Source organism: Athene noctua, chromosome 14 (assembly GCF_965140245.1).
Source record: "Athene noctua chromosome 14, bAthNoc1.hap1.1, whole genome shotgun sequence".
NCBI lineage: Eukaryota > Metazoa > Chordata > Aves > Strigiformes > Strigidae > Athene > Athene noctua.
In genome coordinates, this window is record NC_134050.1 from 12,435,683 (window position 1) to 12,448,537 (window position 12,855).

The window sequence follows — 12,855 nt, forward strand, 5'->3', positions numbered from 1 at the left end:
AAGGAGCTCAGTGCTCCCCATCCCCCCACCCCTGCCTGGGCCAACCACCCCACGCAGGGGCCCACAAAACTTCAGGCACTACTTGACTTTTGCTCTACGGCAATATCTCTCCCGTGGCCTCTGCAGAGCCACACCATTGTTTTTTTTATTATTATTAGCCATTTTAAAAACGAGGAATAAAAGGATATTTAATGAGCCACCCCGGCGGGCATGCGTGTGCTTTGTTTAGCGTCCAGGGACGAAGGAGCCCCTGGAGGGCTCCTGTCCTTCAGGGTCTCAGCCTTCTCCCCCCTCCTCGCAAGGGCCCGAGGAGAGCTGAGCCCATGGTCCTCTTTTGGGGAGGCACCTCCTCGGGGTGGTTTTGGGCAAACCCTGCTCCCACGGAAGGTAAGGTTTTCTCAGGGCATGAGGAAAGCAGCTCTGGGGAAGGTGCCGCAGGAGCCGGTGAGGCTGGGGATCCTCCATGAGATGCTGGTGCCAAAGGAGGACGTTGGCGTCGCACCATGGCTGCTGCTGGAGCTCCCGCGGGGACACGGTACCTGTCTGGGGTCGCCCCGGTCCTCACCAGGCCTGGGAGGGGCAGAGGAGCACAGAGCCCCCCAGCCCTGCCCCGTCAGGAGAGGGGGGAGACAGGCTGAGAGCTGGGGCGGGAGCTCGGCCACGATCGACACCCCAGGCCTCAGCGCATCGGGACAGTTCCGACCCCGCACACCCCTTGTCCTCACTGTGACAGCCGAGGGTCACGGCACAGCTGCCACCAACCCCTTCTCGGAGCAGAGACTTTAATTAAAAGGTGACTAAAAAAGAGAGGTCCCCGAGGCACCGGGTGGTTTTGGTATAAAAGGCCAAGGTCAGCGACGCCAGCGCCAGCAGGGCCTGTGTCCCCTGGTCCCAGCTGGCTGCACGATGCAAGCGGGGGGCTACGGGGGTGTCCTCTCTGCTGGGGGGGGGACGCAGGCCAGCCCGAGCCCCCCGGCCAAGCGCTGCAGGAGGGACGAGTCCCTCCCAGGTCAGTCAGGGCCGTTCCTGTCGGCTGGGGGATCTCCGGGGCGGCACCGGCGCGGCCTCACCGCAAACTGCTGCTGCTGCTGGCCTGGGAGCTGCCCACCCCCGGGTGCTCCGGGCTGTGCCGGTTCTGTGGAGGAAGCACAGACACATCCCATGAGACCTGCACGACAGCAGCACCCCCAGGGAACGGCCACCCGCTGGCTCTGGGCCCTGCTGCCACCTGGGCCACGCTCATAGCCACCCTGCGAGTGGGCACAGGCTGGGCTGGACCCCAGCTCTCCTCACCCACCTTCTTTTTCTTCTTCTCTTTCTTCTTCCTTTTCCGTTCCGGATCCTCCTCTTTTTTCTTCTTTTTCTTCTTGTGGTCGGAGTCCGAGGGGGTTTCTGGAGAAACGAGAGCGCCGGATGAGCAGGGCATCCTCCGGCGTGGGATGGAAGAGGGGGTGGCTGCAGCAGTGAGGCGCAGCCCCTCACCTGGGGGGACAGGATCCTGGGTGCGGCTCTGCTTGTGTTTGTGCTTGTTCTTCTTCTTGGGCGGCTGGATGTGCATCAGCCGGCACTGCTCGGGCAGCTGCGAAAAGCAGACAGGGCTGGTCAGGCCAGGCTGGGCCCCTCCCACCCCGCTGCCTCCAGCCCCCCCGCTCGCAGCCCTGCGCTCACCGGGCCGGCATGGAGGCGGAAGCCGGTCAGCATGGTGCCGGTGAGGGGGGTGAAGGAGCTGCCGCAGATGGGCGGCTTCTCGATGAGGGAGCGCAGGCTGCTGTTGTCGTGGGAGCCGGGCAGGTCGATCATGCCGGGCAGGTCGGGGAGGAAGTTGCTGAGCTTCTCCTTCACCTTCTTGCCGCAGAACTTGTTGTAGGCGTGCTCCAGGTTGTAGTGCGTGATCAGGTTGGTGCTGCCCGTCAGCTCCGTGGTGCCTGTGTCCGCCGCAGGCAGGGGATGGGGGGGTGCTGCCGCCCAGAGGGGCCCTCCGCTCCGCTCCTCTCCCCGGCCCCAGCACTGGGGACCCCCTGCCCCACTCCCCTCCCCTGCCCGGGCATCGGGATCCCCTGGCCCTGCTCCCCGCCCTCCCGGCGACCCACCCGTCTCGATCTCCTCCCCGCTCCCAGCACCAGGACGCCCCGGCCTTGCTCTCCCCGCCCCGGCCCGGCCCGGCACCCCAAGGCCCCATTTCCCCACTCGACCGCGAGCTGCTTAGTTCCGCCCTCTGCACGGTCATTGGCTTGCCGCGCTGTCAGTTCACGCCTCCCCGCCCACCACCCCTCCCCTCATTGGCCCGCCACGCCGCCAGTTACCGCCGCGCCCCAGTTCCTACTCGCCGATTGGCTGAGCGCGACTCCCGCCCCCCCGCGCCGCGGCCCCGCCCCGCACCTGGCAGCTCCCGCAGCAGGTAGAAGGGGCCGCCGGCGGCCTTGCGGGCCGCGTCCTCGCCCGGAGGCGGCGCGGTGGCGGCGGGGGGCGGCGCGGCCCCGGCGCCCGGCGCCTTGGCGGGCCCGAAGCCCAGGGCGGCGGCGGCAGCGGCGGGCGGCGGCTCAGCCCCACCGAACAGCGCCGAGAAGTTCTCCATCTTCCCGGCGTGCCCCGCGCGGGGCCGCCCCGCCCCGCCGCGATTGGCCGAGCGCCACACAGGCCCCGCCCGCTGCCCCCGTTGCTAAGGGAGACTCAGTCCCGGCCTTCTGATTGGCTGTTTCTTCCTTCCCACCTCATTGGCCCGCCGGGGCACGGGCCGTGCTTGATAGCGTCGCTCGCTATTGGCTAGCGAAGGAGAAGCTCCGCCTCCCGCAGACGAGCAGGCGGGTAGTCCAATAGGCGCGTGACGGCCGTACGGCGGCCGGCAGAGCGGGGGTGAAGATGGCGGTGGTGGCGCCGCTGCTGGCGCTGCTGTACTCCGTGCCGGGGCTGTGCCGCTGGCTGGCGCGGCCCTACTACCCGCTCTCCGCCCTGCTCGCCACCGCCTTCCTGCTCGTCCGCAAGGTCCCGCCGCTCTGCCAAGGCCTGCCGTCCCAGCGGGAGGACGGCAACCCCTGCGACTTCGACTGGGTGAGGCGGCACGGCCCTCCCCTCGTCTCGCACCCCCCGGGCCTGGGTCCCCTCCCACCCCTACAACCCGAGCCACCGGGTCTGTCGCCCGCCCCGGTCCCCGCAACCCCGGCCCGGCCGAGGGAGCGGGGAAGCGCAGTAGCCACCGGCGTTGCTCTGCCGGTGCTGTCCCGCTGCTGAGGGGCATCCCCAGGCACGGGTGAGGGTGGGAGGCTGCGCCCATCACGGCAGGGGCAGCCCCCTCGCCTTGCTGTGTGCCCCTCAGGATTCGAGAGGGAAAGCAGCTCCAGGAGGAACTGGCAGGGACTTGGGGCCAGCAGGGCCTGGCACGGCCGCTCGTCCCCGTGCCAGGCTGGGCCAGGAGCAGCCTGACTGCAGGAGGGTGATGCAGCAGCCTCCGTGCTGGTGGCCACTCCCAGGCACTGCAGACCGGCAGCGCTGGGCGGCCGCAGGGTCCACGGGTGCCTCCTTCTCACACCGTCTCTCCTGTCACAGCGGGAGGTGGAGATCCTCATGTTCCTCAGCGCCATCGTGATGATGAAGAACCGACGCTCCAGTAAGTCAGAGCCTGTGCCGTGGGGCAGGTGTGGGGGGCTGTGGGGCTGCTTATGGGGCTTCCCCCAAAGGGCTGGATGGGTTGGTGTCCCCTCAGGATCCCCCTTGGTCCTGTGGGGACATCTGGCCCCGTCTTCTATTCCTCTCTCCCTTCCCCAGTCACCGTGGAGCAGCACATCGGGAACATCTTCATGTTCAGCAAAGTGGCAAATGCCATCCTCTTCTTCCGCCTCGACATCCGCATGGGCCTCCTCTACCTCACGCTCTGCATAGGTGAGCCCTGCTGGGGGGACCCTGCAGCGCTGGGGGGGGCAGCGGTGGTGCCCCCTTGGCACGGCCTGGCCTGCCCTCAGCACCTGCTGTCCCTGCCTGCCCACGCTGCCTGGCTGGAAGGGCTGGAGCTCCCTCTCGCCATGGGGTTGTCCTGTGGCTTTCATTGCTGGAGGAGGATGCGGGTGTGAGGAGGAGTCTCTGTGGTCTTGGGGGCAGTGGTGAGCGAGGGAGGGGCTCAGGAAGCACCTTGAGGGGGCTGTCTGTCTGCCCCAGAGCTCGCTCTGCCTTGGTTCCCCTGGGCTGCTCTGGGGGCCTCAGGGGCGCTGTCGTTGCAGTGTTCCTGATGACCTGCAAGCCCCCCCTCTACATGGGCCCTGAGTACATAAAGTATTTCAGCGACAAGACCATAGATGTGAGTATCCCCTCCCAGGGGGGTGCTGGGGGGGCTCTGCCTGCCGTCCCCCACTGAGCCCTGTGCCCCTGTGGCAGGAGGAGCTGGACCGGGACAAGCGTGTGACCTGGATTGTTGAGTTCTTCGCCAACTGGTCCAGCGAGTGCCAGTCCTTCGCTCCCATCTTCGCTGACCTCTCTCTCAAGTGAGTGGCACTGGCCGGGGGCCTCGACGAGTCATGGGGCTTGTGCCCAGCCCCTGGCAGTCGCCTGCAGCACTCACGGCTGCGTGTCCCCTTCCTCCTCAGGTACAACTGCTCGGGGCTGCACTTTGGGAAGGTGGACGTTGGTCGGTACACGGATGTCAGCACCAGGTCTGGGAGCAGGCAGCCTGGGCAGCGGCGCCCATGCCAGGGCAGGGTCCCTGGGAGCCCCCAGCTGCCTCTGCCCGCTTGGGGGTCACCGACAGCCTCTCCCTCTCCTGCCACAGGTACAAGGTCAGCACCTCGCCCCTCACCAAGCAGCTGCCCACCCTCATCCTCTTCCAGGGCGGGACAGAGACCATGCGCCGGCCTCAGATCGACAAGAAGGGCCGGGCCGTGTCCTGGACCTTCTCCGAGGTGGGGTCCAGCCCTGGGGGCAGGGTGGGGCTCAGCAGCCAGCCAGGGCCCGGGGAAGGGTCGGGGGGTTGCAGGGGGCGCCGGGCGTGCTGACGCTGCCTCTTGGCCGCAGGAGAACGTGATCCGGGAGTTCAACCTCAACGAGCTCTACCAGAAGGCCAAGAAGCAGGCGAAGCCGCGGGAGGAGGGGCCCGAGGAGCCCCCGGGCCACCCCGACAGGGAGACCAAGAAGGACAAGTAGACGCTGCCCCACGCTGTCACCCCTCACCGTGTCACTGTCACACGCGTGGCACCGGCCCCACGGGCCCTGCCTGGGCTCACGCTGGGCGGGGGAAGGTCCCGGCTGAGCCCTGGGGGAGCCCCCTGGCCCCGTGGGGTGGGACCCGCTTCGGGCAGGGCCAGACGGGGCCGCGGGACAGACCCGGCCCTCGGTTAACGCTCATCCTCATCGCTGACAATAAACGGCCCGTGTCCGTGTCCGTGTCGTGTCCGTGGGCTGGCGCGGGCGACCCGGGGCCTGTCTGGGGGCGGGGCTTACCGCCGGGGGCGGGGTTTCCGCCAAAGCGCCGCCTTGCGATTGGCTGCACGGGGGAGCGGCGGGCGCGCGGGCGGAACCACTGGCCCAGCGGTGGGGGGGGGGGTGTGGGGGGGTGATCGCGGGCCGGGCCGCCCCACCGCTGCCCCGGGAAGGGCCGGGGGGTCCCGCGGGGAGCAGGGCGGCGGCGGCCCGGCCCGCAGGCCCCGGAGGGCCCTTCAGCCCCGACTGTCCCCTTCCGCCCCCCCCCCGGGCCTGAGTGGCGGAGTCCGGCGCGGCGCCGCGCGCTCCCGGCACGTGGTCGGCGCGGCAGGTAGGAGAAGGCACGGCCGCGGGCTCCGTCCCCCCGCGGCGGGACTCCTGGGGACCCCCCTTCCCGCCCTCCATCGCAGGATCCCAGTGGGGGACCCCCACTTTCACCCCCCCTGGGGATCCCCGGGGACCCGCCCTTCCTGACCGCCCCCTAAGCAGGATCCCTGCGGGGACCCTCCTTTCGCCCCCTACCCCCGATAGCGGCACCCCCCGGTCCCCCCTTCCCGCTCCCCACTGCGGGACCTCGGGGTGCCCCCCGCCCCGCGGCTCTCTCTAGGATGGCTCCCCGCCGGAGGAAGCGCGGGGCCCAGCAGCAGCCGCCAGTGGCCGAGGCACCGGAGTCGGCTGAAGCCCCAGAGAAACGGGCCCGTGCCCAGGGCGAGGGCAGCCCGGGGGGCACCGGCCCCCGCGTCATCATCGAGCACTGGTGAGCCGGCCCGAGTGCCAAGGGGGCGGGGGGGTGTCCTTGGGGCGCCCCCACGGGGTGCTGATCCCGCTGTGTCCCCCCAGTAAGAGCTGACGGGTGTTCGGGCGCAACGCGGCGGCCGTGAGCGAGGCCCTGCGCGGGGCCTTGGCCCACCTCCCCGTGGACATCAACCCCCGGCAGCCGCGCAGGAACAGCTTCGAGGTGTCCCTGGTGAAGGAAGATGGCAGCAGTGAGTGGGGCAGGGGGCGGTTAGGGGGGGCGGTGGGGTCTCCCCGGCACCCCTGACCCGCCCCCCCTTGCCCTCCCCAGCCGTGGAGCTGTGGAGCGGCATTGGGAAGGGTCCCCCCCGCAAGCTCAAGTTCCCCCAACCGGAGGCCGTGGTGGAAGCCCTGAAGAGCAGTTTGGCGTAGAGGTGGCAGCCAGGTGAGCTGGGACGGCGGCGGGATGGGGACAGGATGGGGATGGGAACCACACACCGACTGCCCTCTCTCCACAGCCAGGCTGGGACCGGCACCCGCGGTGCGAGCATCCATGAAGAGGCGAGATGAAGTGGGGGGCACCCGCCAGCCCCAGTCCCGTCTCCGATGCTGCAGCTCGGCCGCCAGCAGCCGGACACCCCAGCTCCCCCCGCATACCCCCCTGTGCCCGCGGTGTTCCCCAATAAAGTTCGGTAGCCCCACAGTGCAGCTCTGCCAGCTCCAGCGCTTTATTTCAACACCACGTGGCCCGGGGCTGGTGCAGCCCCCGGCCTGGGTGAGGGCAGCCGCCTGCATTGCCCTGAGTGCAGGCCGGGGCAGAGCCGGCCCCCTAGGTGAGAATGTCCACCTCCTCATCCGACTCGGATGAAGGGCAGGGCCAGACGCAGACGGTGCCGGGGGGCAGGCACGGCTCCACGGACCCCACATCGACCTCCTCCTCCTTGGGGTCTCCTGGGGGCACCACCTGCCCGCAGCCGTACTGGAGTGTGGGGGGCACCCAGCTCTGCTTCCTCCGGGACGCCCAGGGTGGGGAGCCCCTGCCCGCTTTCCCCAGTGTGCCTGCATCTGGGGGGGGCTGCGGTTCTGCCACCCCTCTAGCGCCAGGCATGTCGGGGGGCTGCTTCTCCCTCACCACCTCCCAGCACTCGCCCTTCTCCACTTTCCGAAGCTTCACCCGTCTCAGGGGGCTGCAGCACATGGTCCCCAGAGAGTGTGGCTGCCCCTGTGGGGGTTCCCCGGTGCTCCTGGGGGGGACACCGACACTGCTGGGCTCAGCCCTGCCAGCCGATGCTGGGGGGTAGCCATGCTGGGAGGGCTGCAGGCAGGAGCGGTTGAGCTGTCGCTGGGGCCCCGGCCTCACCAGGCGTCCCCCCCAGAGCTGCAGCGACTCAAGCTCGATGATGCGGAGGCGGCGGGCAGCTGCCAGCACCTCCTGCACTTCCTCCTGCGTGGCCTCCAGCTCGGCTGTGTAGAGGAAGCTCACCAGTTTGCGCAGCACCCCTATCTTCACCCCCTCCAGCTCCAGCACCACCCTGTGACCCCGGGGGGGCAGCTCCCGGCCCAGCTGCTCCATGAAGAAGGGGCTGCAGACAGAGAGGACGCAACAGTGGGCCACCACCGCCTCACCTGAAAAGCAGCAGCGTCTGTCACCGCCCTGCAGCCCCCCCTGCCGCCCGCTGCTCTCCTCGGTCCTCCCTGGGGGGCTGCAGGGACCCTGCCTGCCGGTCCCCGAGCAGCTGGGGGCGGCCAGGCCGCCCACTCACCTTCAGCCTGCAGGACCACGTCGCAGAAGACATCGTCTCGCTGCTGCTGCTGGTGGAGTTGCTGGAAGGCCGTCCGGAGCATGCGGGTGCTGCGGTAGAGCAGCCTCCGGGTGTGCAACGGCGACCCCATGGGCACCCTGCAGGGACACGGGGATCAGCTGCTGCTGCCCCCGGCTCGGCGCCGCTGCAAAGGCCGCGCCGGGCCCCCACGGGCCGTGCGACGCCCCACGCGGCCCTGCGGCTCCGCTCGGCCACCAGGGGGCGCAGCCACGGCGGTTTTGGGGGGAAAACGGGCGGGTTTGGCGCCCTCGGCCTGTCCCCGGCCTGGGGCGCGGCCGCTGGCCCCTGGTCCCCGCGTACCTGCCGGCGGGGAGGGGGCGGGAGGCGGCGGGAGGGCGGAGGCCGAGCACCGGCACCGCGCGGGAAGGCGGCCGCGGCACCTCCTCACCGCACGCGCTGGCTCGCCCCGCCCTACCTCGCCATTGGCCCGCCCCGCCCGCCAATCGCGCCCCTCCCGCCAATGGCGGCGCAGCGGGGGCTGCGGCGGGAAGGGTGCGAGGGCGGCTGAGGGGAGGCGGCTCCCCCGCCATGGCGGCGCAGGACGCTGCGGGGCGCGGGGTGGCTGCCAGACCTCCACTGCCACGGCCTGCCCGGCCACTTCCCTCAGCCCTCCTCGAGCCCCAGTGCCTCTGTGCAGGCCTGGAGGATGAAGCTCGCGGTCTGTTGCAAAATGGCGTTCCCCGTGGTGTTTTGACAAACGCAGCCCCTGGGCTTTGGAGTGCGCAAAGTGGCAAGCTGTGGGATGGAGCCCTGCTGCGGGCTGGTCTGTGCTGCCTGGCCTGCGCCCCGCGGCAGGGTGCAAGGAGACGAGCAGGCGGCAGCCCAACCCCTCCCGGCCTTCGCCCTCCCTCCTGCAGCGGTACAGGCACGGCAGGCGAGCCATGGTGTCAGGCAAGAGCTCGGTGTCGTGGCGGTCCCTGTCACTATGGCGCTGAAGCACACCCGATGAGTAGCTGGGGAGCGTGCTATCTCCAGAGCTGCTCTTCCTGGCAGGGTGGCACTGGAGTTCGTTAGTTCAGAGCCCTGCAACAGGCCTTGTTTTGGATTTCCAAAATCTATCGTGGCCTTGTGTGTGAGAAATGGCGTTTTTGCGGCTCTCTGACGCCCCTCGGGAGGAGCAGGGCACCCACACAGGCAGCGGGCTTCTGAAGGGGAAGATTGATGGAGGGTATTTTGGAAGCAGTCCATCATGCAAACGACGCTGCCTACTTAGTTTGAAAGTATTTTGTCATTTTATAAAGCATCCATTGTAAAAACATCTGCGTCAGTCACTCCACACACACATGAACAACAATTATAATAATCCCAGCCCGATTGCCCGGAGATACTAGCTGTTCTTACAAACAACCAAAGTGGGAGGAAATTTCAAGAGCTGCAAAAGAATAGAAGTCTAAATGACGCCGTAGATTTTAAACCTACAAAGTTTTCAAAGACGGTACCATCCCCTGATATTTTCTGTGGCTTTGCAGATGGATTTTCATCTGGTTTGACATGTGAGGATTTTTTTTTTTCTCCATTTTTGCTGCATGCAAAATGGATGCAGACCAAGAAGGAAAGTGCCTGATGATGGGTCTGGGCCAGCAGCTGCTGAGGTTAGTGGCAGTCTTTCCACTGACCTCGGGTGGCTTGGAATCTGGCCGTAAATACCAAGGGATACAGCAAAACAAGTAATTTCATATCAAAGTGCTATCATATGCTCATAAAAATAGAAGAAAAATAGAGATGTTTCCTCCCCCCCTTGCAATCTTTCAGAATTACAATGATTGGAGCTGTCACTTGGGAAGCTTGAATTCACCAGGAGCGGATGGATCCAGATACTGATTGAGGCGCCTGCCTGCCGCTTTCAGAGCCCTGCTACTGCTGCCTTATGTTTTTAAATCCATCATCTGCCTGGTGATCTGCCTGTGGGCCCACGTTGACCCCTGCACCCTTGGTCGCATCCCTGTAAAACTCCCCATGGGAAGGACCTTCACCTCCAGAGAAGACCTCTGCAACCTGACAGAAGAGTCGTAACTAGCCCCAGGACCCAGTGAAATGTCTGGACTTCCCTGCTGCTGTGTAGTATTTTGTGTTGTGCCTTGACCATGCTGAGACAGCAGAGCAGGGAGAGGGGGAGTTTGCTGAGTAGGGATCAGAAGCGAAGCTGAGAGGAAAACCCCTCCCTCTCCATCCAAGGTCAAGGTGCAAGCAGATGCTCTGACAGGGAGCCTGCAAGTGGGGGACATCAGCACTGGAAATCACTTCCCAGCCAGAGGAGCCAACCAGGGCAGGGACGTCAAGGCAAAGACACAGAGGCAGCGTAAAGTGAAATTACAAAATCCCAAGGCACTGGCATCAGAGGACCTCCCCTCGTGATCAGCAGGTGAGGCAACGTGCTGAGGACTGGAGAAGCCTGAATCTTTGGTCCTGGCTCAGGGACAGAATTTGCTCCCCTCATCCAAGCTCGCCTGGTGCCCGCACAGCCCTGCTGCAAAGGGAGATGGAAGAGCTGCCCTCACTTTGCCTGCTTTGCCAAGAGCACCAGTCGTCAGGAGTGGACAAGTGCCTGGAGTCTTCTCCCTTTCATGTGGCTTGAGAAATCCCCTCATGGGCCAGGAGCAGAGGCCGAGGCATTCACTAGCTGTGGTGGAATCAGCTGCGTTTGCTCGTCCACCCCAAGGAGCACACCAAGGCACGGCAAGGCTCTTCCTTGTGTCCCACTGTGTCCCTCTTCCCGCTCCTGAGGCCATTCCAGAAGCAGGGGAGATAAAAGGGTGAGGGGCCCGTGTCTCTCTCTGTCCTGGGACACACTCGGGGCTACCGGCGGCTCTTCTGTCCGCAGGAGGAGCAGAAAGCTGGCCACTGCAGCCTCCTCCTCGGGTGAGGGGAGAACACGTGCCCTGCAGGGAGCACAGGTGGTTTGGAGGCCCTGTGGGCTCTGAGGTGACAGATGATGGGAGGGACAAAGTCCCTCAGTTCCAGCCGCGTTAGTTGTGCTCACACTGTGCAGAACAGCTCCCACGCGTCCTCCCGTGAAAGGGCAGAGTCCGCCCTTGCCGCACAAGGCTCCGTGGCCCATGGAAAGTGTTTTTCAGGTGAAATGTGGCACAGATACTCCTCTGCCTCGTGGGCCCACCGTGGGCAAAGGGCTCCCGATGTCCTGCAGCAGCGGCCCTACAGCCGGGGCCGTCGCATGGTGTGTCCCGTGGCAGCGAGCGGGAGCGGGGCTCGGTGGCGGCGGTGGGCAGGGGTGAACGTCGCGCTTCCTGCGGCGGGGGCAGAGCAGGCCGCGAGCGCGGGGCAGGTGAAAGCTTGCAGGCCCGGGGTGGGGTGGGCTCTCTGAGTCAGGCTCAGCACTGCCTGAGGGCTTGCTGTCCCACTCACAGAGCTGCTTTCAGACGTCCACACGCAACCCTGAGCCCAGCACAGATGACAGGCCCTCTGCTTTGAGGCGGTTTGAGTATTTCACAGAGATGACAGCACTAATCCCTGTCACACAAAGCCCAGTCCTCAGCTGCACCCCCCCCCCTCCTCAGCAATACCCTTGTCTGCCCTTAAAATTTACTGATAAATGCTCTGGCAATACCAGCAAACACTCCCATTGTAGATACACAAAACAGGTCTTTTAGGAGTGTAACTTTTACTAGTACCCAAAGCCAAATAATCTACACTGGGAAAAGCACCAACACCCTTTTGTCTCATTGACCCCTTTCTTTAGATGTCTGTATTTGGTGCCAGAATTTTCAGGCTAAAAATATGTGACTGTAGCTCTTGCTACCATGCCAGCAAAATGTGCAAGACTGTGAATGTTTCTGCCCACCTTCAGGCGCTCACACAAGTTACCTGCAGCACAGCCCTTGCCTTCCTGAGGCCAGGACTCTGGCGCCTGTCCCTGGCGGGCAGCTGGGCACAGCCCTGAGTGACTCAGTGGCTCGGGAATGTCACTCCAAGTTTATCTCCTGGTGGGACTCACTGGGGAGGGGAAGGGAAGGTGGCTCAGCCTGGAGGTAGCCTAAACATGCGCTGGTTATCCAGGCTCCAGTGGCAGTTGATAGGAAGAGAGGCCTCCCCACAGAAGTCCTCTCCTCCTGGTTTCTCCCAAGCCCTCAAATCAGCAGATTGTGAACTGGTTTCTTTAAGAGAAAGGAAATTATCATCTTGGTTCTCACAGCCGTGATTGTTTTCCAGCAGCGTCCCCTTTGCAGTGCAGGAGCTGCCTCTGTTTCCCCGTTCTTGGGAGGCAGGTACCTCGTACCTTGCTGCGGCTGCCACAGAGGGAAGGAGGAGGCGGGGGGGCGTGGCTGGGAAAAAGCTGGGGATGGAGAGAGGAAGAAGCAGAGACTGTGGGTATCAATGGATCGGTGTGGGGCTGGGAGGGAAGGAGATTTCTGTGCATATTTCATCATTTGCAACAGATGTAACAGGAATTTGACAGTCCAAGGGCGCGATGGGATGCAGCTGGGTCAGGTGTCAAAGGTGAACGGTGGGCCGGTCTGTGGGCAGGGGAGAGCTGGGCCCAGCAGGAGCAGGCAGGGGCAGGTACCAGCTTTCCTCTGACTCTGTGCCATGCTGAGCATGTGGAGCTGCCAGACGCAGCTCCGGAAAGGTCTCAGGGTGGACTGTGGATTCACTTTATCGCCTGGCTTCTGAATTAGGGCTGAAAGGCTCCAGCAGCCCCAGCTTCCCTCCTGCCCTGGTCTGATGGATGAGCCGTTTCACACCCCACACACCCCACCCCCCTGGTGCCACACTTCCCCTCCTGCGGGGGGAAGACAACAACCTGTCGGGATTCCCATAGGAAAGGGGCTGCGGAAATTCCTCGTTATCCTGGTGAGAACAATGCAGGCCACCTCTCTGAACCGCCTGTGCTGGATGCGGAGACAGCAGCCTCCCCTTCCTCCTGCCCTCTGCCGCT

The 12,855-nt window shown here is 65.4% G+C and overlaps 4 protein-coding genes across 6 annotated transcripts; 2 read left to right on the plus strand and 2 right to left on the minus strand.

Annotated features, from left to right (window-relative positions):
• Nucleotides 1–762: 762 nt before the first annotated feature.
• On the minus strand, nt 763–2,590 carry MED19 (mediator complex subunit 19). The gene is made up of 5 exons (XM_074917812.1): nt 2,380–2,590; nt 1,669–1,925; nt 1,483–1,579; nt 1,298–1,392; nt 763–1,135 (listed from the first exon to the last, which is right to left on the minus strand). The coding sequence occupies exons 1-5, from the start codon at nt 2,573–2,575 to the stop codon at nt 1,067–1,069; spliced, it is 714 nt and encodes a 237-aa protein (XP_074773913.1). The 5' UTR covers nt 2,576–2,590; the 3' UTR covers nt 763–1,066.
• A 249-nt stretch (nt 2,591–2,839) lies between these two features.
• Nucleotides 2,840–5,270, plus strand: TMX2 (thioredoxin related transmembrane protein 2). 2 transcript variants are annotated; one of them, XM_074918067.1, is made up of 8 exons: nt 2,840–3,048; nt 3,544–3,604; nt 3,763–3,876; nt 4,212–4,288; nt 4,366–4,472; nt 4,575–4,640; nt 4,736–4,886; nt 4,999–5,270. In XM_074918067.1, exons 1-8 carry the CDS (start codon nt 2,860–2,862, stop codon nt 5,125–5,127), a joined length of 894 nt encoding a protein of 297 aa, XP_074774168.1. In that variant the 5' UTR covers nt 2,840–2,859; the 3' UTR covers nt 5,128–5,270. The 2 variants fall into 2 exon arrangements, with proteins under 2 accessions (XP_074774168.1, XP_074774170.1); XM_074918069.1 differs by having other exon boundaries at nt 4,757–4,886.
• Nucleotides 5,271–5,534: 264 nt separating this feature from the next.
• SELENOH (selenoprotein H) lies at nt 5,535–6,846 on the plus strand. 2 transcript variants are annotated; one of them, XM_074918212.1, is made up of 5 exons: nt 5,536–5,734; nt 6,011–6,160; nt 6,244–6,389; nt 6,470–6,583; nt 6,657–6,846. In XM_074918212.1, the coding sequence occupies exons 2-4, from the start codon at nt 6,012–6,014 to the stop codon at nt 6,568–6,570; spliced, it is 396 nt and encodes a 131-aa protein (XP_074774313.1). In that variant the 5' UTR covers nt 5,536–5,734; nt 6,011; the 3' UTR covers nt 6,571–6,583; nt 6,657–6,846. The 2 variants fall into 2 exon arrangements, with proteins under 2 accessions (XP_074774314.1, XP_074774313.1); XM_074918213.1 differs by having other exon boundaries at nt 5,535–6,160; nt 6,661–6,846.
• A 121-nt stretch (nt 6,847–6,967) lies between these two features.
• Nucleotides 6,968–8,031, minus strand: BTBD18 (BTB domain containing 18). Its single transcript, XM_074918639.1, has 2 exons — nt 7,902–8,031; nt 6,968–7,764 (listed from the first exon to the last, which is right to left on the minus strand). The coding sequence occupies exons 1-2, from the start codon at nt 8,029–8,031 to the stop codon at nt 6,968–6,970; spliced, it is 927 nt and encodes a 308-aa protein (XP_074774740.1).
• Nucleotides 8,032–12,855: the final 4,824 nt, after the last annotated feature.

Coding starts and splice junctions, on each gene's coding strand:
- MED19 (XM_074917812.1), bottom strand. CDS start 2,575: ATGGAGAACTTCTCGGCGCTGTTCGGTGGGGCTGAGCCGCCGCCCGCC. Junction 1,580..1,668: donor TCCGCCTCCATGCCGGCCCG/GTGAGCGCAGGG, acceptor TGCTTTTCGCAG/CTGCCCGAGCAGTGCCGGCT. Junction 1,136..1,297: donor AAGAGAAGAAGAAAAAGAAG/GTGGGTGAGGAG, acceptor CTTCCTCCACAG/AACCGGCACAGCCCGGAGCA.
- TMX2 (XM_074918067.1), top strand. CDS start 2,860: ATGGCGGTGGTGGCGCCGCTGCTGGCGCTGCTGTACTCCGTGCCGGGG. Junction 3,877..4,211: donor CTACCTCACGCTCTGCATAG/GTGAGCCCTGCT, acceptor CTGTCGTTGCAG/TGTTCCTGATGACCTGCAAG. Junction 4,473..4,574: donor TTCGCTGACCTCTCTCTCAA/GTGAGTGGCACT, acceptor CTTCCTCCTCAG/GTACAACTGCTCGGGGCTGC.
- BTBD18 (XM_074918639.1), bottom strand. CDS start 8,031: ATGGGGTCGCCGTTGCACACCCGGAGGCTGCTCTACCGCAGCACCCGC. Junction 7,765..7,901: donor CGTGGTCCTGCAGGCTGAAG/GTGAGTGGGCGG, acceptor GCTGCTTTTCAG/GTGAGGCGGTGGTGGCCCAC.